We start from the raw sequence: 25,989 nt of genomic DNA, 5'->3' as shown, positions 1-25,989 counted from the left end.
ATATATATATATATATATATATATATAAGGCTGACTATAACGCGCTCGCGTTGCGTGTACAGCGTTCGTATATTAGCTATTTTACTACGAATGGTAATAGTTGTCAATCTAACTTTTATGAGGTATTAGAAGTCCACATTGGGAGATTTGTTGCCTCTTGGAGGCAAGCGTGACAGTTTTACGGTAGCTATTGAACAGGACTGGACAGGAAAGGTGTGTGTGTGTGTGTGTGTGTGTGTGTGTGTGTGTGTGTGTGTGTGTGTGTGTGTGTGTGTGTGTGTGTGTGTGTCTGCGCGCACGCGCATCCTACAAAACCGTACACATGTGCGTATATGCATGCGTACGTTTTTGCTGCAGCTACTTCCAGTCCAATTTAATAACTATAGAGAGCTTCTATATGTATAAGGCGATAAAGCCGAAAAGTTGCAAAATAGAGTTTCGTTCTTGAGTTATGGGTGAATTCTCTGTGCACATACGTTATTGCTGTATGTACTTGCTGTTGTGAATTTTAACACCGAAAATGGTCTTCCTGAAGTCATGACGTTTTCTCGGAACTAAAATTTCTGTGTTAATTCATAGAGTTAAAAGATAAAACGTCGTTCCCGAGTTAACAATGATTTTTTGGTACACATGCATAGTAGAGGTATACAGCATTTTAGTTGCTCCATGTGATTGTCGTGACTGCCCACTTGTGTGCGTAGGAATGCTTTGGAACCTCAGTACCTTCATTTCGGTAAAGCAACAACCAAGGCAACTCCTTACATAGAAATCAGAGTACAATGTATACACAACAAGTTAACTTATTTGCCGTTGTTCATGAAATGAAATTTATTGCCACAGCGTTGCATATTAATTAAAATTTAAATCTCCAGCACAAGACTTTATAGCAATTGATATGAAACAATCCTTGTTTAATATCATAAAAGACACCCTAGAAAACTGAAATGACTTGTTTGATTTAGAGATAAAACTGCAGTTTGCTTGCCTTAAAATGATGAGCAAAACATCTTCTAGCAGCAGCTATAGCAACCTAAGTAGAACCTGCAAACATGCCTGAGTACACGACTGCTATGAGTTGCCACAACCAATTCATAAATTTTATTATGTTGTGCTTGCATATTGCTGAAACAGAGAGACAAGACACTACTTAGTTAAAGAATTACTCTCTGACTGCATCCAACTGTCAAACAACCACGTCTACAACATTTAATAAAATAAGTATACACCAGTCTTCGTTATAAACAAGATGCATTAACTGCTTGCTATGTATGAGTTGAAACAATTTATAAGTGATATTACAGGGCCAGAAATTAAAATTTTCCGTGTGCGCAAGTGTTTTCACCCTTAACTTGCATTTTTGTGGTGCACAGGCGCAACTTCACTCTGAATTGGTGCAAAGAGAGTACCATTTGGCAATGTTTGCATTTACTCTGTAACTCAGTTATTCAATATAACTTGTGTAACGGTTAATTAGAAACTACAGTAGTGTTATAAACGTATAAACATGAATGCATAAATAACTAGACAATTGTGTTAGTAGAGGTTAATTTAACATCAGATCTCAGAAAAGCTGGCACAGACACCTCGGTAAATCGTCTACGGTTTGATACAGCAATGTCCTAACACCATTTGCGTGTTGGTATTCAAGCGTTGAAGACTTGGCTCTTTGCATAAAAACGCCCGAAGAGTACCCTGCATGCGCATTCAATTCTTGAGAGCCCTTAGATGACTGGAATGGATGTCTTCTGTGTCGTAAGCCAAAATACTCTCGAATCGGAAAAAGCTGTTGCTGTGGCTGTAAGTTGCCACATGTACTATTCAAAGAGGCATGTCTCGAGGACATAGATCTCCCGCAAAACGATCAATCTGGATACTGTGGTGTGTCTACGCAAATACAATGATCAATCCCTGTAAGAAGACGTCGTGCAAAGCATTATCAAGCGTGACTAGAACAACATCACTTACTTTGCAGTCTAATAGAAGAAGCAAGTAATTATACTGCACTATCCGGAAACCGTCGCTGCTTCTACTAATAAAGCACGCTAAACCTTGCGTATGCCAACAGGCAGCTGCACAGGTCTAGGGATCGAGGTTAACTATGAGCAGAACGATAGGGCTCTGACTACAACACGTGCGAGTTGTGTGTACAGTATTGCTACACTAGAAAGGGAACTATGAATGGTAGTAGTTGTAAAATTTTAGAGCTTTGTAAACATCGGAAGACTGCCCTAGGCAAGAAAGTTCTTGATTCACAACTAGGCGCCAGTATGGTAAAATCTGTTAAACTATGAGCGCAATCATCTATCTTAGCGAGTGCAAATGGCGCCTTGTGCCTGTTAATTGCGAGCCCTGTATCACGTTGTGCTTGCATATTGCTGTATACTCACCATCTGACGTACATCCAATGACATGATGAAAGAAATGAGAAAAGACAAAATTGAAAACATTGTGAAATCAGACAACATAAACACTTCAGCAGTAACACGCTGACCATTTCCTATGAAACAAAGACACAAGACACTATTTAGTTATACAGTCACTCTCTGACTCCATCCTAATGTCAAGCAACCAAATCTACAACATTAAATAAATTTCCTATACATATCGTTGATATAGAAAAGATGCATTAACTGCTAGTATGAGTTGATACCAGCAGTTCATAAATTATATTAAGTTGTGCTTGCATATTGCTTATCTCACCTGATAACGTCCATCAAATGAAAATGATAAAAGAAATGACAAATGAAAAAATTTAAAACAAAATAAGATTACTTAACACGAAGACCTCGACTGTGACAAACTCACATCAAAAGATTAAACAACGAAACAAGCACCACTTAGGTAAACAGTCATTCCAATGTCACACATTGTTACAATAATAAACACAATATTACCATCCTAATGGCAATAAAATTTATCAAAATTAGAGTAAATCATTGATTAAAATTGTTACTTTCTACTATGCCGGGTTTAACTCTAGTAAAGATAACACCTTTTATGAGACTTCGAATCACTAAAACGAGCGTCTACTGCTTCCAAATATTTCTGTAATTTTAGAAGTACTTATGCCGCTAAGCTCGGTATGTTTGTACACGGTTCACTAGCCACAACTGAGAAATCTTGTTGTTATAAAGCAAATGCAAAATCAATACCTTACATAAAATCAGTGGATATATCAAAACTGTCAACGTATTAGCCATTGTTTGAAGTTGAACATTTCATTGCCACACTGTTGTGTATTAGAGGTAACCACTTCATACAGCACTAGACTGTACAGTAATTAATATAAACTTTCTTCGTTGTATCTCCATCGCAAAAACAGAAGGGCTTAAGCATTAAGACCAGTCAACAATGTCAGTATGGCAATCAAGAAAATCTTCCATTCAAATGATGACGAAAATATCTTGTCTAGAATGAGCAAACTAACTGTATCATGACCTCAAGCAACCATAACATTATATTTGCTTTTTATATATTATATGTACAACAGTCTTCAATGTACATACATAACGTGCTTGCTATCAGTTGATACAAGTAATTCAAAAATTATGTTACTATGCTTGCACATTGCTGTTCTCACCATCTGACATCCATCCAGTGAATATGATAAAAGAAACAAGAAAATGAAAACATTGTGAGATCACTCAAGATGAACACCTCAACTGTTACACACTCACCATTTGCTAGGAAACAAAGAGACAAGAAAACAGTTAACAGTCGTGCAAATATCAAACAATAATAAACACAAAGTCATTATTCTAATCTCACTGATATTTATCAAAACAGCTGCAAGAGATTTCATGAAAACTGTTGGTATCTACTATCTCTACTAAATATACAGAGCACCTTAGAATATACGTACTTTTCACACAACACATGCATTTTCATTTCACTAGAACTGCCTGCAAATTCCAAGCATTTCAGGTATTTGAAATGTAGTTATGTAGAAACATATTCAAGAATCTGCATTACTGATTCAACCACACAATATTTTCTGTCCTCACAAAAGTAAAACTGTGTCAACACCTTCCATAAAACCAAAGTACATATCTCTGTGTATGTCAGTAGTGATGTCAAATATCACTAAATGGTGTCTAAAGTAGTTAGACGAGGTTGACTTCACAATCGAGTCGCCGCTGCGTGTGGTCAGGGCGTGATCATGCTACTAAGCGTGCGCTAAACGCGGCGCGTATCCAGCTCTCAGTTTACGCGTGGCAGCAGCACACCCTGTCCGCTTCTCAATCGTTTCAGAGTTTCACGATGTCAGAGCAGTCTTCTTCCGAGTCGTCAGCTGGCGATAGACAAGTCGCCATCCCTCTGAATAGGCTGAGAGAGTTGATGGCGGAAACCGCCCGTTCGTCGGTTCAGGCGAAACTCTCACAGCATCTCATTGCTCCAGCCTCAAGTGCATTCATCTTTTTCGGATCTTGTAGTCGGTGAAGTTGGTGGAATGTCATCTAACGGGCATTATGTCGCTCATTCCATTTGGCGACCGTGGGTACCCGACATCGCGCCAATAGGAGTCTTCTCCACCCGGCGGGGCGGTAAACGCGTGTCGCGTCAGCCGCGCTTATGCTATCGCGCTTATACTTGCGGTGTTAGCCTCTCTACTGCGGTCAATAACGGGCGATCACGGCATTTTAATTCCTGCATCCTTATCCGTTCTTTTCCAAGTTACGTCTTTAGAGAGCTCGACATTCAGCTCGCAATAGAGTCACATCGGCAACCGCGTTGCACCAGAAGTGCCAACACCTATCTGTCTTGAGAGCCCCGGTGGCAGCAACTATTGTTCTCACTATCTCTATTTGGTATGAGACCGCTGTCTCGCCTGCCGTCTGCCGAGACATTGGCTTACTCCGCTGTTTCGCTGTGAACGCTGTCCACGTTGAAACACTTGCAATAATAGAGGCTTGTGATCCATAAACGTATTTGTTGCAGATCGTCCCCTATGTGCAATGACTGCCGCAGCAGAGCTAGAAGAGATTAGGTGTATGCAGCCAGGAGAACCGTCGGCCTCCTCTGGCACGCTTGCCGTCTTTATCCCTGAGTCGGCAATCATCAATACACGGAACGTCACGGCCTCCGTGCGGTAGTGGTGGGCGAGGGCACTCCTCCGGTTCCGGCAAAGCTCGTGAAGCAAACACAGTTTCAACAGTTCGTTGATTTGGTCGAACGTCTACCGGTTAACCTGGACATACTGCAAAACTACAGATGTCATAGATTTCCGGGGCAAAAGAGGCCGGTCGTCGTCGCATGCGGCAGGTGTCCTCGCTTGGCACATGGATGCAGTGTCTTGCGGTTTACACGGCTATTGTTCTGCGAGCAGCTACAGGTCGTGCGCTCGAACATATGGCTTAACTTCGGCTGGTTGTGCACGAAGCTCAATGCCTTTCGGCCACAGGATGGCTACTGTACGACACGCGCCTCAGGCAATTGGCCGCTCAATCGCCATTGAACACCTGAAGTTAACTGCACTCGCCAGTACACACCGCGAACATCTTGGCTATGGCTCACTCACCGGCCAACTGCAGTCTACATTGTCTGGAGACAGAGCACAGCACCGCGGCATGCGCACTTTGCCCGCAGCAGAAAGCAAGCGAGCTTCTGGGCGGCAACACCTCTCGCCAAAGCCGACGCTTTTCGGCGCGAGGAAACAGAGTAAACGGCTCAACGGTTTCGCAAAACCCGATTTGCCGGAGGTTCAACTGGGGTTCCTGTAACGGAATTGGTTGATCATACAGGCATGTTTGCCTGCGCTGCTGCCGTTCGAGTCACCAGCTCGAGGCATGCCCCGACACGCCCCAAACGCAGGCGTCAAGTGAAAAGTCGCACCATCTCCCTGCAGAGGACACATGTCACAAGTAAAGCGGTCAAGTGCTTGAGCATGCTTAAGTTTCCGCGGTTAACGAACTAGCATCTTGTTACCTGTTGTTAATGGTTATAGGCATATACTGCCGCTTATCTACGCTAAGCTCGACTGAACGGACACGTATGTAGGCTATCACTATGTGTACAGATTAGCTGTAATTTGTTGAGTTTACCATTCACTGAAAACTGTGCACGTGGTCTTCGGTTGGGACCGTTCTGTTTTCCTTTGTTGTTCATGTCCTTGTGCCTGGTAAGGGGCTCAGTCGCTTGCAACGTTTTCGCCGGCAGGTACATTAACCTGAAAGACCTATCAATATTGAGAAGCGGCCGCACAGTAGACGCTCGCAATCCAGAGTACTCGAATCTTTCGTCCTCATATTGTATTGTTTGACGTACGGTTTTCAGATCGGCTTTGAAGGAGAACTCTCACCAAAATCAACCATCTCTCAGATGAAAGCTGTCACTTCATGACACAACCCTTTTCAACCGTTTACTGCAGAAGTTTAGCGGAACGAAGAAATAAAGCATTGAAATAACCTGCTTAGGCGTGTTTAGTATTCGTATGTAGCATGTGGGTACCTCTGATTGTTGGTTAGTAAGGAAGACCAATATCTGTGCAACATATGGTGTAAAGTTGTAATTTATTACCTAAAGCAAACTGGGACCCCAAAGGTATCGTGCAAGTATCGACTGTGGCAATACAACTCAGAAGGAGACCCTTCTTGCATTAGGTCATATATCATGTCTCGCTGAATTTTGTGTGCGTTAGGAGCACTTGGTATGGTTCACCCTAAATTAGTTGCTTCGAAAAAGTAAGTCTTCGTGTACATACGGGGAATCATCTAAACAACTCGTTGACGATTCTCTGCTTCTGTGGCTGTCTGAAAACTAGGTTTCCTGCAGGAAGATACCAGGCCTTGCATCTTTCTTTCAACAAGTTTTAGTATTTGGTAAGAATTCTCCTTTAATTAAGCCCAAACATCCTGCAATTGTCGTGTAGAAACAGGTCGTCAGCGAAAGCCAATGCTAATGTGGTAGACGGTTATCATGTACAAGAGCGTAGAGAAGGTCGTATCGCAGGCCTTATCCAAAAGCAGCTTTTCCATACGCAGGTCAGCAGACTGTGACTAATTCTAAAATCACACCAACCCGGCAAATGGCGTCTTATTGTCCACTTACCCTCTTCACGGTAGGCTAACGTTACGGAGGGCATCGACAGCGACGCGTGTGTGCGCTGTCGTATACTAGAGTAGATGTTACGGCTCAGTACATTCTGTATCTTGGAATGAGTACGTTTGGCAAAGCTCGATAATCAAAGCGCGTACCGTCATATCCCGGTCCATTTTTCCGAAAGACATTTGCTCGGCATCCACTGGAACGGAGGAGTGTATCTAGGTCCGGCCTTGCCGTTTGGGTTAAGGTCTGCTCCAAAGATTTTTCTGCAGTTACAGACGTTTTGCTGTGGATCATGCAAATTGCGGCGTAAGCACCAGCATTAGCTATCGGGATGAGTTTTTGTTCTTCGGTCGGTCAGATGCAGCAGAATGTACGTGGAAAGTTGCGGTAGCGCTGGACAACTGCAACAAGCTGAGCGTTCCTGTGGGTGGGACAAACTGAAAGGTCCGTCAACGCATTTTCAGTTCCTCGGCTTGGAACTTGACTCAGTGCAAGAACTCATTAATCTTCCCACTGAGAAGGTAACTCGCATACAAGCGCAAGACCGCCGTTGGCTCAGCCGCCGTTCATGCACGAAGAGAGAGCTGCTCTCGCTGATCGGCATTCTCCAGCACGCAGCAGCAGTGGTAAAATAAGAAATCATATTCATTCGCAGAGTCATCGATTTGTCATCCTGCGTAAAACATGTGCATTATCGTGTCCTTCTCGATAAAGAAACGTTGGCCGATCTGCGATGGTGGGACATAATTATGACTGACTGGAATGGCTCGTCTACGCTGCAGCTTCTGAATCGCGCACGGGCAACGGACACTGTTCCTTCCAAGGCATTGGGCACGTAGGGGTGAGGCGCAATTTGGTTGAAAAATTGGCTACAGCGGGATTAGAGCAACCTGTAGCGCTAACGGTCAATCGCAAAATAGTTTCTTCCTTTTCTCTAAGCCGTGGCCATTGTGGGGTAAGATATAGGGAGGGCAGCGGGCCTTGCTTGAACGCGACAATTCTACACTGGTTTCTGCGTTAGAAAGACAAAACAGCCGCGTTCAGGTAATTATGCATCTTCTGCTAGCTTTACACTTTCTATCGGCATATTTTTCCTTTACGTGGCAAGCCGTTCATATTTCGTGAATGCTAATACTATCACGGATACTCTATTTCGAAACCGTGCTGAAAGGCCGCCTTCTTTTGTCCACAGCTCAAAACACTGATGTGCCCGGCTCAGTCATGTCGCCAGAAATCGACTGAAACTCTCGCGCTTGGAAAAATCTGCTCGTCACATCGTTTCCTCAGGTCTAGCACCTTCAACGAAGCGGGCCTGTCAATCTAAGCAATCAAGGTACGTGGACTTCTGCAACCAGGTGTCTATTGCTTCTCTCCCTGTGTCTGAGTGCGTGCCTTGCCTTTTTGCGTCTCACTTAGCTGATCAGAAATATGTCACAAAACAATCAAGTGCTACTTGTCAGCGGTTGGCCACCTTAATATTCAGCCGGGATGAGGCGACCCATTCACTGCTCAGCTCAGCCCGCTGTTATACGTCCTTCGCAGCATTCAACAACTTGAAGGATCTGCTGCGCGACGGCGTCGGTTGCCCATTACGCCAATTAAAGTCAACGTTCTCAAACGAGCGTGGTCTAAGAGGGGCTCTCAATGAGATGCTAGTATGCTCTGGGCGGCGTGCTGCCTTGCAAATTTCGGGGTTTTAAGACCGAGAGAACTGACGGTCGGTACAGTCGTTAGCCTCCTTTGACGAGGCGATACATATCAACCCTCGGGACGTCAGCGTCGACTCTGTCACCTCTCCTACAATTATTCGTCTTCGGCTGAAGCAATCTAAAACTGATCCAATTCGTCACGGCGCTGTCATAACTTTGGGTCGTACTAGACAGGACATTTGTCCAGTATCAGCTCTGCTCTCCTAACCTAGTGCAACGCGAAAAAGTCGGGTCCACTGGTTAGATTCTAAAACGGATCTCCTCCTTCTCGCCAAATTATAGTGTCCAAGTTTCAGAGCGCGCCTTCTTCAGAAGGCATGAGTTGTGAAGGTTTTATCTGTCATATAATTTGCATCGGCGCAGCCACCACGGTGAAAGTCAATGGAGTTGCTAACTCGACACTAAAAAGATTGGGCCGCTGGAAAAGTAACGAATTTAAGCTATACATTCGCTTGCTTTTCACAGACCTGGCTGGCGTTTCTCGCCAACTGGTGTCGTAGTAAAGCAGGCAGTTTATGGTGGCGTTTAGCTATTACAGCGTAATAGTACTCAGTACTTGCGTTATCTTCAACCGAGGTTGTAGTAGCACCGCGGTGTTACCACGCGACGTTGTGCTCTGTTTACGCTCTCGCTGAGTGCTTCGTTTCCGGCCTTGCTGTGGTAGGTTCCGTACTTAGGTGGGTTTCTCACTACGTGGGTCACTGTGGGTCGGATTCCGGGTCTTTAACCCAACCTGCCTATCAGCACGATACGAAATCGCAGTTTTGGTGCATGCGCCGAGACTCGTGCTCCGCCTTCGCCTATCAGCCAGACCTTAGTGACGGCAGGTCAGAGCACTGTCATTGTGATGGATACAGAGGGCCAACGAACTAGTTGAAAGCTTTGTGAAGGTAAGGAGTCAAATGGTGTCTGACATAGTTAGGCGAGCTTGACTCCACCCCGAGCTGCGCTTGCGTGCGGTCAGGGCGCGATCATGATAGTACGCGTGCGATATACGCGGAGCGTACTCGGCTCTTGGTTTTCGCGCGGTAACAGCACTCCTTCTCCGCTTCTGAATAGCTTCACAGATTTCCTCTCATCCCATGGTCCTCTATCTTCTCCCTTGGACCCCTCTTCAGGCTCCAACGTTACAAAGAGCTTGGGTCCGAGTCCGAGTCTGGCCATAGGCACGAAACCAAATCGCAGTTTTGGTGTATGCGCCGAGACTCGGGCTCCGCCTTCGCCCATCAGACAGACCTTCGTGACGGCAAGTCTGAGCACTGTCATTCTGATGCCGACCAATTCTTAGTGCCGACCAATTTGTTGAAAGCTCTGTGGAGGTAAGCAATCAATGTCATCAAATTTCATCATTAAATGACATCACATATGATTGAATTTTTGTTAGTCTTTCTCACGTTGGAGAAATGTTGTGTGCTCTATGTAATTTCTACAGTAGATCAGGGTTACGTGCTTTCAACTCTCCATTCTTCATCTCAGAAGCTGACACTTGAAGCATTGACAGTGAAAATTTACTTCTACAGGTTCATTGGCAGATAACTCAAGCAAGTGGTGCGTATTTCTTTTATCTCCACCTATTCCAGATGAGGTGGTAGAGCATGAGGTACTTCGGTAAGGTGCAAGTAAACCAGGTGGAAGCAAGAAGAAACGCGGTGGTAGAGGTGAGCATGCGCAATGTGTTGTTTGAGTAAATGAATAAAGATAGTAAGATTTTGACCGCGTTTGGAGCCGTTCTTGCAGTTTATCTGGCTGAGAAATCAGATTTGCTGCAATCTCTTCTCTTCAATGGCTTGATATCTCTTCTCTTAGAGGTGAGCATGCGCAGTTACCTAACACTACAGAACCTCCACCGGCTCACCCAGGAAAGAAGGTGGTTGAGTTGGCGGAGCTGGTGCAGTTACACCCCTCATTCGATGGAGGTAAGTGAAATTTGCAGAAACTCAACCGTCTCATTCAGATTAGCTGCATGGTGGTGGTAAAAGAAATGGGCCCAAGATTGTCATCAACCTTCGTTTATATACAAGATGCATTTAATGATTATGTGCTTGCTATGTATGAGTTGACACCAGCAATTCATAAATTGTATTATGTTGCGTTTGCATATTGCTGTACTCACCTGATCACGTCCATCCAATGAACATGATGAAAGAAACGAGAAATGAGTGAGAAATAAAAACATTGATAACAATATGAGATCAGTTAACGCGAAGACCTCAACTGTGACAAACTCACCTCATCCTATGAAACAACGAAATAGTGACTTACTCACCTCATTTTATGAAACAAAGAAACAAGACAACACTTAGTAAACAGTCACTCTGACACTGCATCCTGCTGTCAAGCAACAACCTCTAAAACATTTAATTAATTTCCTATACACGAGTCTTCGTTGATATACAAGAAGCATTAAGTGCTTGCCATAGTATGAGTTCACACTAGCAATTCTTAAAATATATTATGTTGTGCTTGCATATTGCTGTACTGACCTGATCATGTCCATCAGATGAACATAATAAAAGAAACAAGAAATGAGGGAGAAATGAGAAAATTAAAAATAACATGAGATCACTTAACACGAAGACCTCAACTGTGACAATCTCACCTCAGTCTATGAAACAACGAAACAGTGACATACTCACCTCTTTTATGAAACAAAGAGACAAAACAACACTTAGCAAACAGTCACTCTCTCACTGCATCCTACTGTCAAGCAACAACATCTACAACATTTGATTAATTTCCTATACACAAGTCTTCGTTGACATACAAGAAGCATTAAGTGCTTGCCATAGTATGAGTTCACACTAGCAATTCATAAATTATATTATGTTGTGCTAGCAAATTGCTGTACTGAACTGATCACGTCTATCCAATGAACATGATAAAAGAAACAAGAAATGAGAAAGAAATGAGAAAGCTAACACAATATGAGATCACTTACAAGTATTATAAGATCACTTACAAGTAATTATTATGAAACAACAAAACAAGCACCACTAAGGTAAACAGCGTTCCAATGTCACACAATAACAAAGCCAATGTTACTATCCTAAAGGCAACAATATTTATGAAAATATCAGTAAATCATTGATTAAAAATGTTACTCTCTACTATGCCCAGTTTAACTCTAGTCACCACATTTAAAGAAAACACCTTTTATGAGACGTCGACTCACTAAAACGACCATCTACTGCTTCCAGACATTTATGTCATTTTAGAAGTACTTATGCAGCTATGCTCAATATATTTGTACATTCTTCACTAGCTCACAAGTGAGAAACCTTGATGTTATAAGGCAAAGGCAAAGCCAAATCAATACCTGACATGAAATCAGTGTATATATCAAACATGTCAAAGCATTAGGCATTGTTTGAAAATGGACATTTCATTGCCATATTGTTGTATATAAGAGATAACCACTTCAGTGTTTTCATAAAGACAAGACTGTAGAGCAACTAATATAAAACACTCTTCATTATATCTCCATCGCAAAACAGAAGGGCATAAGCACTATGAAAAGTCAACAATGTCAGAATGGCAATGAAGAAAAGCGTCTGTTCAAATGACGGCCAAAACATCTTTTCTAGGTATAGCAAACTACTGTATCCTGACATCATGTAACAATAATATTTTATTTTTTATTATATACTATACGTACACCAGTCTTCATTGTACATACATAACGTGCTTGCTATCAGTTGATAAAAGTAATTCACAAATTATGTTCCTATGCTTGCACATTGCTGTACTCACCATCTGACGTCCATCCAGTGAACATGATTTAAGAAACAAGAAAATGAAAACATTGTGAGATCACTCGACATGAACACATCAACTGTTACACACTCACCACTCTCTAGGAAACAAAGAGACAAGACAACTGTTAACAGTCATTCCAACGTCAAACAATAATAAACACAAAGTTATTATTCTAATCTCACCGATATTTATCAAAACTGCTGCAAGCAATTTCATTAAAATCTTGGTATCTACTATCTCTACTAAATTAATGGAGCAATTTTGATTAAATGTACCTTTCACACAACACAAGTATTCTCATTTTACTAAAATTGTCTGCTGATTCCAAGCTTTTCAGGTATTTGGAATGCACCTTATGTAGACACACACTTTAACAGTCTATACATGCATTACTGATTCAACTATCAGAAAGTTTCTGTTCTCATAAAAGTAAAAGTGTGTCAACAGCTTCCATAACACCAGAAAAATCAGTGTTTTGTCAGTATTGATGTCAAATGGCTCTAATGTCATCAAAATTGCATTATTAAATGGCATCACATATGATTGAATCTTTGTTGGCTTTTCTCATGTTGGAGAAATGTTGCATGCTTTACGTATGTTGATCAGGGTTGCGTGCTTTCAACTCTCCATTCCTCATGTGAGAAGCTGACACTTGAAGCATGGACAGTAATGATTTACTTCTGTTGGCTGATTGGCAGATAACTCAAACAGGTGGTGCTGCATCTGATGGTGTTGGTAAAAGCAACTGGCGTCATTAATAGATCTGCATTTGATATGTGGGAGGCGTGGCACTGAAATTGAACGCCCATGCTCCCATCAGTGTGCGCAATTGGCTTAGCCTACAGCTGACTTGGAGGGAAGGTATGTTTAATTTTGCTCCACTAGTAGGTATATAAAACTCTGTCAAAAGACTAAAAAGTGTAATGTTTTTACAAACTCTCCCAGTTACTACATGCAAATGCCATACCTGTCAACTCCTACGAGTCTCACACAACTGTATCTCACACAGTATCTAACTTTACTGCAATTTGTACTCTAGACCCAACAGAGAAAGGCAGTCAATTTTCCATACAATCTACAATCTAGCTGGAAACGCAAATTTTCATAGTTGTAAAGTTGGCGCCTAGAAAATCACAATTTTCAACTCTTTAACTAGCAATTGAGAAAATAACAAGACTTTTTAGTTGTCCTACAAATAACTAAACCAGCAGGGAAACTAACAGCACGAACTGCTTGGAACACGAGTCAATGCGGCTATGGTCGTGACACTAACCTATTGTGTAAAACCAAACCATTAATTAGTTACCGTCAGACTACCGATTTCGTCTTCGTCATCCTCGTCTCCACCGCCTTGAGAATCACAGCCTTCCACCACCTTTACCGAAGAGCCTAACGCGCGTTAGTCATGCACCCTACACAACTCGTCGCAGAATAACGAATTCTTTGCTGAATACCAAATAAGATTTTGCCCATCAATGAAAATAATGAATAATAAGTGTCAAAGTATTCGTTTCCGGTTAGAGGCACGGATCCAGGAATTTTCAAAAAACTGGTCTTGATTTAAATTTTATTGGTATTCATGAAGCGTTAACTATTCTTCTCTCTTCTAATAAAATTGTTAACTGCAAAAACCTTGACTACGTATGGTCCTACTAATCTGTTAGAGTCACTTTAATTAGCATAGTATTGTCTTCAATATTTTATGTAGCACAAAGCAGGAGGGTGGATGGTGGGTCTGGAAAACTTTGAAACTTTACGGGGTAAAAAACTATTGCTCTTTAGGTACAGCCGCTTAGACCGTACGTGACTCTAGTATCTAAATTCTAGTCTTTTTAGATTGGAATTCTTCCATGCCGAGGTTGCTACACTGCAGTTTCGGTAAAATTCGACAAGCACTCTCGCAGATTGGAGTTTCTTACGCTCTGCAAGTGACCAGAAAGCACGCATCACGTTCCCGTATGTGGCATCTGCCGTAGTCACGTCTTTCTCTCAGAGTAACCAAGCGCACTAAGTTCAGAGTTCACGCCAAAAATTTATATTGTTTAAATGCATACACTGCTGCCTTGCCGTCCATCGACACCAAAATAGCCGATTTGGCAGCACTTTCAGGCACGGATGCAGCAATTTCTAAAAGGAGTTCATCAGCTGCAGTCATTAACGTTAACTGTTTTCTTTCTTCTAATACAATTATTTCCTGCCAAACTCAAACATTTTGATAATTATCTGCTAAACTGGCTCTGTTCAATTATATCTAAGACTAAGGCAATGAACTGTCTAGATAATTAGAAAATCAGCAGCATTAATTCACTCGTTCAAACTGTTGCTAATTGCCCTTGTATAGCATAAATACTATTGCGTACTTATTCTGAAAAGAGAAGGTTTAAAAAGCTTCAATGGGTGCTTCGTACAAACGCGCTGCATATTTCATCAATGTCGACTATTTCGCTGTGACTCATAGCAATCACTGCAAGAGCTGAGAGGCGTCCTACATCCATGATAGACCTGGCAAATGTTTTGATCCTCCTCATTAAAGAGAAAGACAGCTTATCTTCAGCAATAGTAATAGGCAGAATGCATCCAATTATTAGTAAACGGTACACATCAAAAAAGGAATCAGCGTCACATGCACCTAAAGTCATAAGTAGGTTGTCTCGAATGAAGATGTGAGACTGCCGTCCTCCCTGTTCATCAAGCTTTGGTTGACTGTTTCTGTTTTTCCACAAAACTTTCCATCTTTTCAATTCATTATCCAACAATTTTGGAAATAGAAGGTCGTTTTCCCAGTAGCGCATGTTTTCCACGTTTTCAAAAAGAACCATTCTTGAATTTTCATGACACAGAATGATTGCAGGTACCAGATAAAACAATCCTCTAGCATGGCTACTTTCACAAGAAAACTCGTTCTTCTATGTGCGTACAAGGCTATTCCAGTAGAGGAATGCCACAGTTCTTTTTAAGTGCTCTTTCAATTTCCACTTGGTGTGTTGCTCCAATTTCTGTAAGGTGGTCTTTCTGGAGACCGACTCGTGTGAGCTGATATTCTCAGCCACCTGGGTAATTCATCATACCAAGTACTAAAAGTCACGTCAATGTTCCTCTAACAAGCTTGATATTTTGAAGAACTCTTCATCAATCATTCTGTAAGCGTTGAAGATGTCGTCATCACGCTTTTGGAGCTTTGCAGCAATCAGCTTCACTTCATGAAGAATGTTCTTAATAGCAATGACGCCAGAAAGTGTCTGAAAAGAACAGAGTGAAGCTTTCAGCCCTTGTGCTTTTGTTTTTGTGTCTTTATCCCAATTCCAACTATCGTCAAATCAGGAAATTCGTGAGGTAAAACAAGAGCCTACAGGAACGCGACTAAAACGTCGTATAACTCTAGAAATACTTCAAAACAATTGTGTCGATCCCCCCATAGCGTCTTACATAGTCTAGGAAGCCTTGTGTGAGACGACCGGGGAACGTAAGCCTTTACGGTCAGCTCAAACAGCGCCTGCCTCTTAAGACGTAGTTTAAACTTTTTAAGTCTCGAGCTTCCATACCAATTTCTATACACTTTCTTTAACTTCATCAGTGGCGAATAAAACCTATTAGAAAACGGGGTTGCAATCCTGTGCACCCCATCTGGATCCAGGCATGACTTTCATCTACTGAACCGCTCTCGGAACATATCGAGGAATTGGACTAGGACTTTGACAATGTCGACAACGACGATACTAGTCTACGAGATCCATCAGACAGCGCAGAACAGGGACAGGAACTCCCAACCTCGCCAAATAAGGTGACAAGATAGGAACGAGAGTTCAAAAAACCGGCACGACTGAAGAAGTATGTTATTAATTAAAAGAGAAGAGATGTGACAGTAGTGACCTCATTAGTTTAAGACTTGGAGCAAGCGTAGTACAAGATATGCCTAAGCGCGGAACAACGAGTAACTTTAGTAGCTATGTTCAGTTGCGTTACTAGTGACTATAATACAACTGAAAGCATTACAGCTACGTAGTTTAACAGATCAGATAGCTATAGCTGATTACGAATGGAACTTGTGTAAAGCTAAAAAAAGTAATGCATCTTACACCACGAAGCAATGAGAGCGGATGTCTGCTCAACGAAGAAGGCATTTTGCCTAACGTCTAACGACCGCTCTCTGACTGAACAGTGGATATTGTTACAAGCAGTCGGGGCGAATGGTACGCGTGTTAGAAAAATTTACCAAAACAAGCGATTGAGGCCACTATTATACATTGTTCTTTAAGGTATTCGTGGTAACTTCAGTCGCACATTAAAAAGACTCAGTTAAATTCAGTCTGGCATTGAAAGAACACCGACTGAATTTAATATAACAATGTACAACATATGAACAGCATTTAAAGGGCTTACTGGCGACCGAAACTGATCTTGTCAAGACAATTGGAGCATATCTTACGTACGATAGCTACGACGCAAAAACTACGTCACTTGAGATCGATGGAAGTGGGCATGTCCGAGCGTCATCCTGCACCTATAAAAGTAGTCGTTGTGTGCAATTGTCAATTCTGCTTGATAAAATCATCAATCATCTCATTCGAGCTAATGAATCATTATATCTGCCAGTCAAAATGTAATAGCAGATAAGAATACTCTCTGGTTAACTGCCAACAAAATGTCAAAATTCACAGTCATCACATTGCATTAGATTATCCTGTAGGCCACCGTTGTCACCGTCCTGCTACCGTAGAAACTAAAGAGACAAAACCGGCTATTTAGTGGCAAAAGCATACAAAGCGAACCTTTAAACAGACATGACTGACGTCTCAAGTTCTCTTGTAGAAACGTCATGAAAGCGACTGACCGAGATATGATCCCGGATGTCCGAGTATTTGCCTGTCATATTTCACGTTCTGCCGTAGCAACTGTACGATGAGCACTAACATCACCGCGTAGGTATAGAGTAGCCAGCGGAGATGAGTATAACATTAGCCAAAAAGAAAATCTCAGATTTGCGTATGAAGAACGAAAATCACTTGAGATCAGGTGACCAAGACTATGTCCAGTAAGTCATCTGTCTTCTTCGTTGTCAACGTTGACAAGACAAAACCAGCAATTTGAAGCCATATAGTAAGCCTATCGATAGGGATGATTTGTGTCTCAGACGGAGTTGTAGAAACGAGATGGCAAGCACTGGCCGACATACGATACCTTGTGATCACGAATAGACAGCAATGTTACAGCAACGTTACGACGAATGCTGATGTAACCCGTTCTACCTAGTTGCTATCCAGTCTGTGATGCAAGCGTAGGAGCAGGGTCTGGCTGCAGCTATTAGGCAGAGAACGAATGACCGACATTAAGAAGGACCGAGATGATATCGGGGACTCTACATCATCCCTATTGCACCATTTTATAATTAGAGACACTATAATATGCATGTGTTCTAGACACTACAAATAGTAGAACATGGTGCAATGTAGGGATAACGTATTGCTCCGTCAGTTTGTATACAACAGATGGCAGAGCAAACCCTAAGATGGCCTTGCTTCTCAGTGTCCTAAGTGTGTCATAGAACCACTGTCGGAAAGCTAAAGCCATCACTTCACCGTATACCCGTACAGAAGCCTTCCAAATTGTGGAAGTTGACATAATAGACCTACCGGTGATTGAAAGCGGTAAAAAGCATGTGGTAGTGGTTCAAGACTTGCTCAAAAAGTGGCCAATGGTTTATCCCATTACTAATCAACAAACAGGTCATCTAGATCGACTGTTTACTGAGCACATTGTTCCTGTGTGCGGTGTACCAGAGGTTCTTCCTCTGACAGGGGTACAAACTTGATATCACACTTAATGCTAGACTGTTGCAACTTGTTGGGAACTGAAACGCTTAATACCACTGTGAATTATTCAGACTGTAATGGACGGGAGAAGAGATTCAATAGAACCTTGAAGACCATGATATGGAACACGTTGATCAGATTGTCGTCCAGTGGGACTTGTACTTGCCAAGGCTGCTGTGGCTTTATCGTCACACGCCGCGTAAGTCTACAGGGAAGAAGCCTTCATTTCTGTTATTTCGTGTTGGCTCTAGATCGCTGCTGTACTGACTACGACCAAGATCAAGCCTACTGAAGTGTCTGACTACGGGAAAAAAACGTAATTTTATCAGGATCTGTACAGTGTCAACGTCAACATGACAAAAAGGCCACCAGTAATATCGACTTCATTTCCAGGCGTATTTTCCAGATGATTCTCCAATAAACATCCGCCTTACAAGCGTCTGTAACTTCCCACCGGGTTTTCCGGCAGGCTAATACCGGTATGAAAGCAAACAGCGTAGGCCAGGTCGTCCTCCAAAATGGATTGAACAAATTATGTCATCTACGACAGTTGAGGAAACTCAAGTTTATCAGCAGGAAGTGTTCGAGCACTGTGGGTCTATGCATGAATATGAGAACAATGAACAGTCTACTAAAGAGTGCGAAGAGACACCGTCTTCATCTTATGCGTTACAAAGAAGAAAGGATACCACACAGCGCTACATGTGAGCTCGGGTCGAGCTGTCTGAAAGGAGGGGTGATGTAACGTACTAGCTACAATACGCCTATAACTTATTAAATTAATCGGAGTGTGCGTAATAGCAGTAAGAGTAGTGTGTATGAGAATGCTTTTGGCAAATTGTAGCGTTCTGTACCACGTAGCCTTGTCATTAAAAATATTATTATATCGCAATTTGAGTCACAGCGTTACGTTTACTATAGTACCCTGTATGCACATTCAAATCTTCCATGCCACCCATTCGAAGACCGGAATGTCTGTCTTCTGTGCCGTAGGCCAAAATACTTGTGGACCGGAAAAAGCAGTTACCGTCGAAGTAAGTCGTCACAAGTACTAATCCAACAGGCATGTCTTGAGAACATAAATATAACGCAAAATGATGAACCTGGAGACTGTGGTGTGTCTCCGCCATTGTAATCCCTGAAAGAAGACGTTGTGCAAAGCATTCTCAAATGTCGTCTGTTTTAACTAGTAAAGAACGCAAAGCCTTCGTATGCTAACAGGCAGTTGTAGAGGTCTAGGAATGGAGGCTAACTATATAACAAGAGCCGAATTATAGGGTTCTGACTATAACGCGTGCGCGTTGTGTGTACAGCTTTCATCCACAAGAAAGGGTACTACAAATAGTAGTAGTTGTCAATCTAAATTTCAAGGCATTATTAGAAGTCTAAAACAGGAGAATGCAAGCAAGTTCTTCATTTACAACTAAGCGCAATGATTTGCACAGGTAAGTTAAAATCTGCCAACCTAAGAGCACAATCAACTCTCTTATGGGCGCAAGCGCCTGTTAATTTCAAGCTCTGTATCATTTTGTGCTTGCATATTGCTGTACTCACCTGATCACATCCATCCAATAACATGATGAAAGAAATGAGAAAGAAAAATTTGAAAACATTGTTAGATCACACAACATGAACACCTCAACTGTGTGACACACTCACTATTCCCTATGAAACAAAGAGACAAAACACCACTTAGTTAAACAGTCACTTTCTGACTGTATCCTACTGTCAAGTAACCACATCTATAATATTTCATTAATTTCATAATCTCTAGCCTTCGTTGATATAAAAGTGCTTGCTACGTATGAGTTGCAACCAGCAATTCATAAACTACATTATGTTGTTCTTGCATATCGCTGTACTCACCTGATCATATCCACCCAATGACATGATGAAAGACATAAGAAAAGAGAAAATTGAAAACAATGTGAGATCACACAACATGAACACCCAACTGTGACACACTCACCGCTATCTATAAAACAAAAAGACAAGACAACAGTCACTCTCTGACAGCATCCTAATTTCAAGTAACCACATCTACAATATTTAATTAATTTCCTATACACCAGTCTTCGTGTATATATAAGATGCATTAACTACATGCTATGTATGAGTTGACACAAGCAATTCATAAATTGTATTATGTTGCGCTTGTACAATTCTGTATTCACCTGATCACGTGCATCCAATGAACATGATGAAAGAAATGAGAAATAAGAAAAATGGAAACATTAGGAGATCACTTAACACCAAGACCTCAACTAGGACACACTCACCCGACACTATGACACAAAAAACAAGCACGACCTTAGGTAAACAGTCATTCCAATGTCACACAATAAATAAACACAATGTTACTATCCTAATGGCAAATAATATTTATCAAAAGAGCAGTAAATCATTGATTAAAATTGATACTGTTTACCACGCCGAGTTCAACTCTTGTAAAATACTTTTAAAGGGGAATTCCAACAAAAATGAACTTAACTTGCATGAATAGATATTACGAATACAAATCGATCGGTATAAGTTACTCCGTTATCTTTGCCTTTGTATACGAGAACGAGCGATGTTTCTGTGGTGTGCAACGCTCACCCGCCTGCTCCGCGCTTCATGGTCGATTAAGCTCCGCCCACTGCGAACGAATCAATGCGTTTACGGATGACTGCTACAGAAATATCGAGAATGCCGAATGTGAATGCGAAGATATTATGAAGATCTGCCTTCTTGCCGTCAGTGGTTTCTCTCTAAAGTAAAATGGTGTCGCTAGAGCTGTTTTCCCGCCAGATTCTCAAGCAGAATTCCTCAATGCCACGGCTTACCTAGAGAGCGCGCTTGTGCTTGATTATTTGTTTATCCTTGTTCTTTTAATATCCGAAGAGAATCGTTACGTTCAGCGCGCCGTCTGGCGTGTGCAACAGAAGATGATCCTATTTTAAAATCCGGGATTGTAAACTTCTACCAATCAGCGGCAAAAGAAAGTGAGCAGACCAGATGTAAAAATAGGAACGTCTTCTGTAGCTCACGCCAGACGGCGCGCTGAACGTTTCTCTTCGGATATTAAAAGAACAACGATAAACAAATACTAAAGCACAAGCGCGTTCTCTAGGTAAGCCGTGGTATTGAGGAATTCTGCTTAAAAGTCTGGCGGAAAAACAGCTCTACCGACACCATTTTTCTTTAGAAAGGAACCACTGACAGCAAGAAGGCAGATCTTCCTAATACCTTCGCATTCACATTCGTCATTCTCGATATATCCGTAGCAGTCATCCGTAAACGCATTGATTCGTCGCAGTGGGCGGAGCTTAATCAACCAGGAAGCGCGGAGTAGGCTCGTTGGCGTTGCACGTCACAGAAACATCGCTCGTTCTCGTATACAAAAGCGAAAATAACGGAGTAACTTATATCTATCCATTTGTATTGGTAAGATCTACTCATAAAAGTTAAGTTCATTTTTGTTGAACTTCTCTTTTAAAGAGAACACTTTTTACGAGACGTCGAATCACTAAAACGATCGTCTACTGCTTCCACACATTTCTGTCACTGTAGAATTACTTATGCAGCCATGCTCGATATGCTTGTACACCCTTCAATAGCTCAGAAGTGAGAAACCTTGTTGTTATTAGACTAACGCCAAATCAATACCGTACGTGAAATCAGTGTACACATCAAACATGTAAACGTATTAGCCATTGTTTAAAATGGACACTTCATTGCCAATTGTTGTATTTTAGAGACAACAAGTATAGTGTTTTCGAGCAATTAATATAAAACATTCTTCATTATATCTCCATCGCTAAAAAATAAGGGCATAAGCATTATGACCAGTCAAATATGTTAGTATTGCAATCAAGAAAGGCTTCAATTCAAATGATGACCAAAAATTCTTTCTAGGAGGAGCAAACCAACTGTATCCTGACATCAAGCAACCATAACATTTATATTTCCATTAATTAGACGGTAACTTCATTGTACATGCGTAACGTGCTTGCTATCAGTTGTAACAAGTAATTAACAAATTATGTTACTCTGCTTGCACATTGCTGTACTCACCTGATCTCGTTCAACCATTAATGTGATGAAAGAAGTAAAAAAAGAACAAATTGAAAACATTGTGAGATCACCCAAAGGGAACATCTCAACTATGACACACTCACCAATTCCTATAAAACAAATATACACGACGCCACTTAGTTAAACAGACACTCTCCGACTGCATCCTACTGTCAAGCAACCACATATCTACAACATTCAATTAATTTTCTATACACCAATCTCAGTTGATATACAAAATGCATTAGGTGCATTTCAGACGCATACATAAGATTTTCTTAATGGGGTTTGCAAAAGTTAATATTAACAAAAGACATTAATATCAGTAATAATAACAGTAATATTAGTAATAACTAGATGTGCATTCGTCCTCGCCTATATCTTACCTGTCGAAGTACGCGTGTACGTGAAGGCAAAGCCCCTTTTTCAAAAGGCAGCGACGGGTCCTGATCCTTGTATCTGCTAGAGCACCACGTTCAGGCGTCTGTTGGTTACGTCCAAGAGATTTTGTTGCACCATTTTCAAGCCAATATCAGTCACGTCGAGGTCGTGAGACAAGCTTTCCCGGAAGCTCGCCAAAGGATCGACCACGCAACCATAACATACGTCTACAACATACGTCTACGCCAGAGTTGTAGGCGTGCAAAGTGCCTATTTGACCTATAGAAGTCACAAGCAGAAACCGACAATATTCGAATCAAACAAGTAGAACTCTAGCGAAGCTCAAGAGATTACTCGAAAACGCCAATCCATTGGCAATTACTAGAACGACACTGTTGCCCGAAACGGAACGTTTGCCGGAGTCCGACTGCTGTTCTCTTGGTCGAGGGCATGTTTCGTGGCAAGATTTACGCCGTTTCTTTCGGTGGCATGGCAAGGTACGCCGATATAAGCCGAGACAAGTTGTTAGGCTCAGGGCTAATCTACTATCTTCAGTGTCATTTAGCAGAGTCTTTGCAACCTGTTAGAAATCTTAGCCGAGACCAGCAGGCTGAGCTAAATAACTTAATTAGACTCAAAATGTGTCACATGACGAGATATGGTACACGTCCACCTTCGGTTTAGCCAACCAAACGTGCGAAACCATATGGATCTATACACACGTGACAGCTAGTGCACCTGATGCAGCAACCTAGAGGACTGGGCAAGAGTCAACTAAACTGTTATGAAACAGGAATGTAGTTATACATTGACTCCATTTTGGTACAATTTGAATATTACAATATGCCTTTTCAGTACGCCACAACTCTACATAAACTGTGTACTGCAATATTAGCTACAGTAGTTTTTATCAACAACACTGCTTGGTATATACAGAAGGGTTAGTTGGATATCTTAACAGGATTAGCTGATTATCATTGTCCCTCACAACTTCCTAACTGTGTCATTGTGACTCCTTGTGACTCAGAACTGTGTCATGAGAAAGATTGTCTCTTTGCCAACATTTCACCTTTTCATAAGTTCGCAGTAAGAATAAATTGCTAAATGGATCTAGTTAGACAGATCACTTCGTGACGATATAGCTCTAGAACAACAGCGGACTAATAATCGCGCAATATACCTACTCAAGAACCCATCTTTCTCTAAATCACGTAACCGGGAATAGGTCCTGTAGGACACCGTTGTCACCGTCCTGTTACATTAGACACTACAGAGACAAAATCGGCTATTCAGTGGCGGAAAGATCCAAAGTAAACCGTTCAACAGACTTGACTGATGTCTCAATTCGTCTTGCAGAAACACAATAAAGCTACTGACAGAGATATGATCATGGATGTACGAGTATTTGTCTCTCAAATTTCGCGTTCTGACGTAGCAACAGTACGATGAGCACTAACATCACCCCGTAGGTATAGTAGCCGGCGGTGATGACTACAATATTAGCCAAAAAGAACGCCTCAGATCTGTGTATAAAGAGTAAATCACTCGAGACCAGGTGACGGAGATTATGTCCCGTGATTATTCGTCTTCTTCGTTGTCTGCGAGAGTTGACGTTGACAAGAAAAAGACCAAAAATTTGGTTAAAGGAAGTCGTAGAATGAGCCTATCGATAGAGATGACATGCGTCTCAAATGAGGTTGCAGAAACGAGATGGCAAGCACTGATCGAAATGTGATACTCTGTGACCGCGGATAGGTGCGACGAGTTTTCAAGTTCGTATAAATTAGCACTACTAAGCTGCATCATAGCCTAGATGTGAATTCATCTATCTTGTCTTACTGTTGTTGATAGTTGCAAGTTGTGAGACTTATAGACTTATGCCTTATTGGCAGTTAATGCAAACACTCAACTAAAGTTTGTGACCAACGAATAAAATTGACTACTCCTGCACACACTCTTAATGCATTGCACTCATTTATTCAATAAGTTTCATAAGAAACACAAGAAATAGTGAAATTGGGGTAAAATCTGTAAACAGAAAAGTGAACAGGTGAACTCTACTTCCATTCAAATTGTTTTCTATTTGATACTATAAAGAATACCTATTATATGTCAAGTCAACTGTATTCATAGCGCAATTAAGCTGCAAACAAAAACCTAAAGTTGTTGAAATAGTACAGATAATAGTATATAGAAAATCATGTAATGCCTTCTCTGTATTAGATAACTCCACACAACAAAAAAAAAGACGCCACTCCTATCTGGCTGGAAAACCGAAATCAGATTGTGGGCAACTGCTAACAAAGCCAGTAGAAATACATGTGAAAATACTGATGTCCCGATGAGTTTGTAACTCATCTTCTACTAGCCCATTCATTATTTTTCTGGTCCATAGTGCAGCCAAGCCAAGCCAAGTCAAGCCAACACCCTTTCACAAGCTAGAATAGGAAAGCGAGCAATCTCGACTATAGAGTGTGCATTTTGCTTGCATGCTTACATTCATTGTGTGCAGAACATGCACACTACAACAATTATGTACTGCAAAATGACTCAGATATCCTGTCATACACTATTCGTTTCTGGTGCATGAAATAATTTGGGCTTGAAGTCGATCACCGCTCCAGAGACCAATGAAGCGGACAATTCTTATTCATTCCACTCCATTCTATACGTATTGAGCATGTGCGGCCAGCAATATGCTTTGATCATCATTCACAAGGCACAAGAAGGCTGTGCCAGTCCAAGCTAACACAGGAAAATTTGCCTGGCCAGGCCAGAACAGCTTACCACAGCTCTGTGCTACCCACCCGTGTTCACACCAAATTCTTAAACTGACTCAACGTTCGTTCGTTTACAAGTGCTTCTGTAAATGAGCTATTAGTGTCCCAACTTCTATTTATTTCGTTGTCACAAATAAACTTTCCTAAGATGTTGACTATGGTTGCAACACTTTCCAAAAATAAATACTGAAATTGCAACTGATTCATTGACCATTTCACAATTGACACTAATGCTGTTAAAATACCAAACAAACTCAATATTGACATACTAAACCTACAAGTTTACATAAAGACATTACTCAGAGCTGTACTCACCTTCTGATGTTGTTGAATGAGTAAATGGTAGCATTAAAACGAAAACACGAGAAACAGTATAAACGTCTTATCACAACAGCAGCCAAGTGTCCACACTCACCTTCCACTGTCATAAAAGAGATATTACACACACACACA

At 41.5% G+C, this 25,989-nt stretch overlaps 1 protein-coding gene across 1 annotated transcript in view; it reads right to left on the bottom strand.

The window, feature by feature from the left end:
• The window catches only part of LOC134188524 (uncharacterized), a 32,416-nt gene extending 22,499 nt beyond the window's left edge, over window positions 1–9,917 (bottom strand). Inside the window, exon 1 of the mRNA XM_062656686.1 lies at window positions 9,761–9,917. Coding sequence (XP_062512670.1) covers window positions 9,761–9,917 — 157 coding nt within the window. The remainder of the gene's footprint in view (window positions 1–9,760) is intronic.
• Window positions 9,918–25,989: the final 16,072 nt, after the last annotated feature.

Source organism: Corticium candelabrum, chromosome 13, assembly GCF_963422355.1.
Source record: "Corticium candelabrum chromosome 13, ooCorCand1.1, whole genome shotgun sequence".
Lineage (NCBI taxonomy): Eukaryota > Metazoa > Porifera > Homoscleromorpha > Homosclerophorida > Plakinidae > Corticium > Corticium candelabrum.
This window is presented reverse-complemented; position numbering and strand designations above follow the sequence as displayed.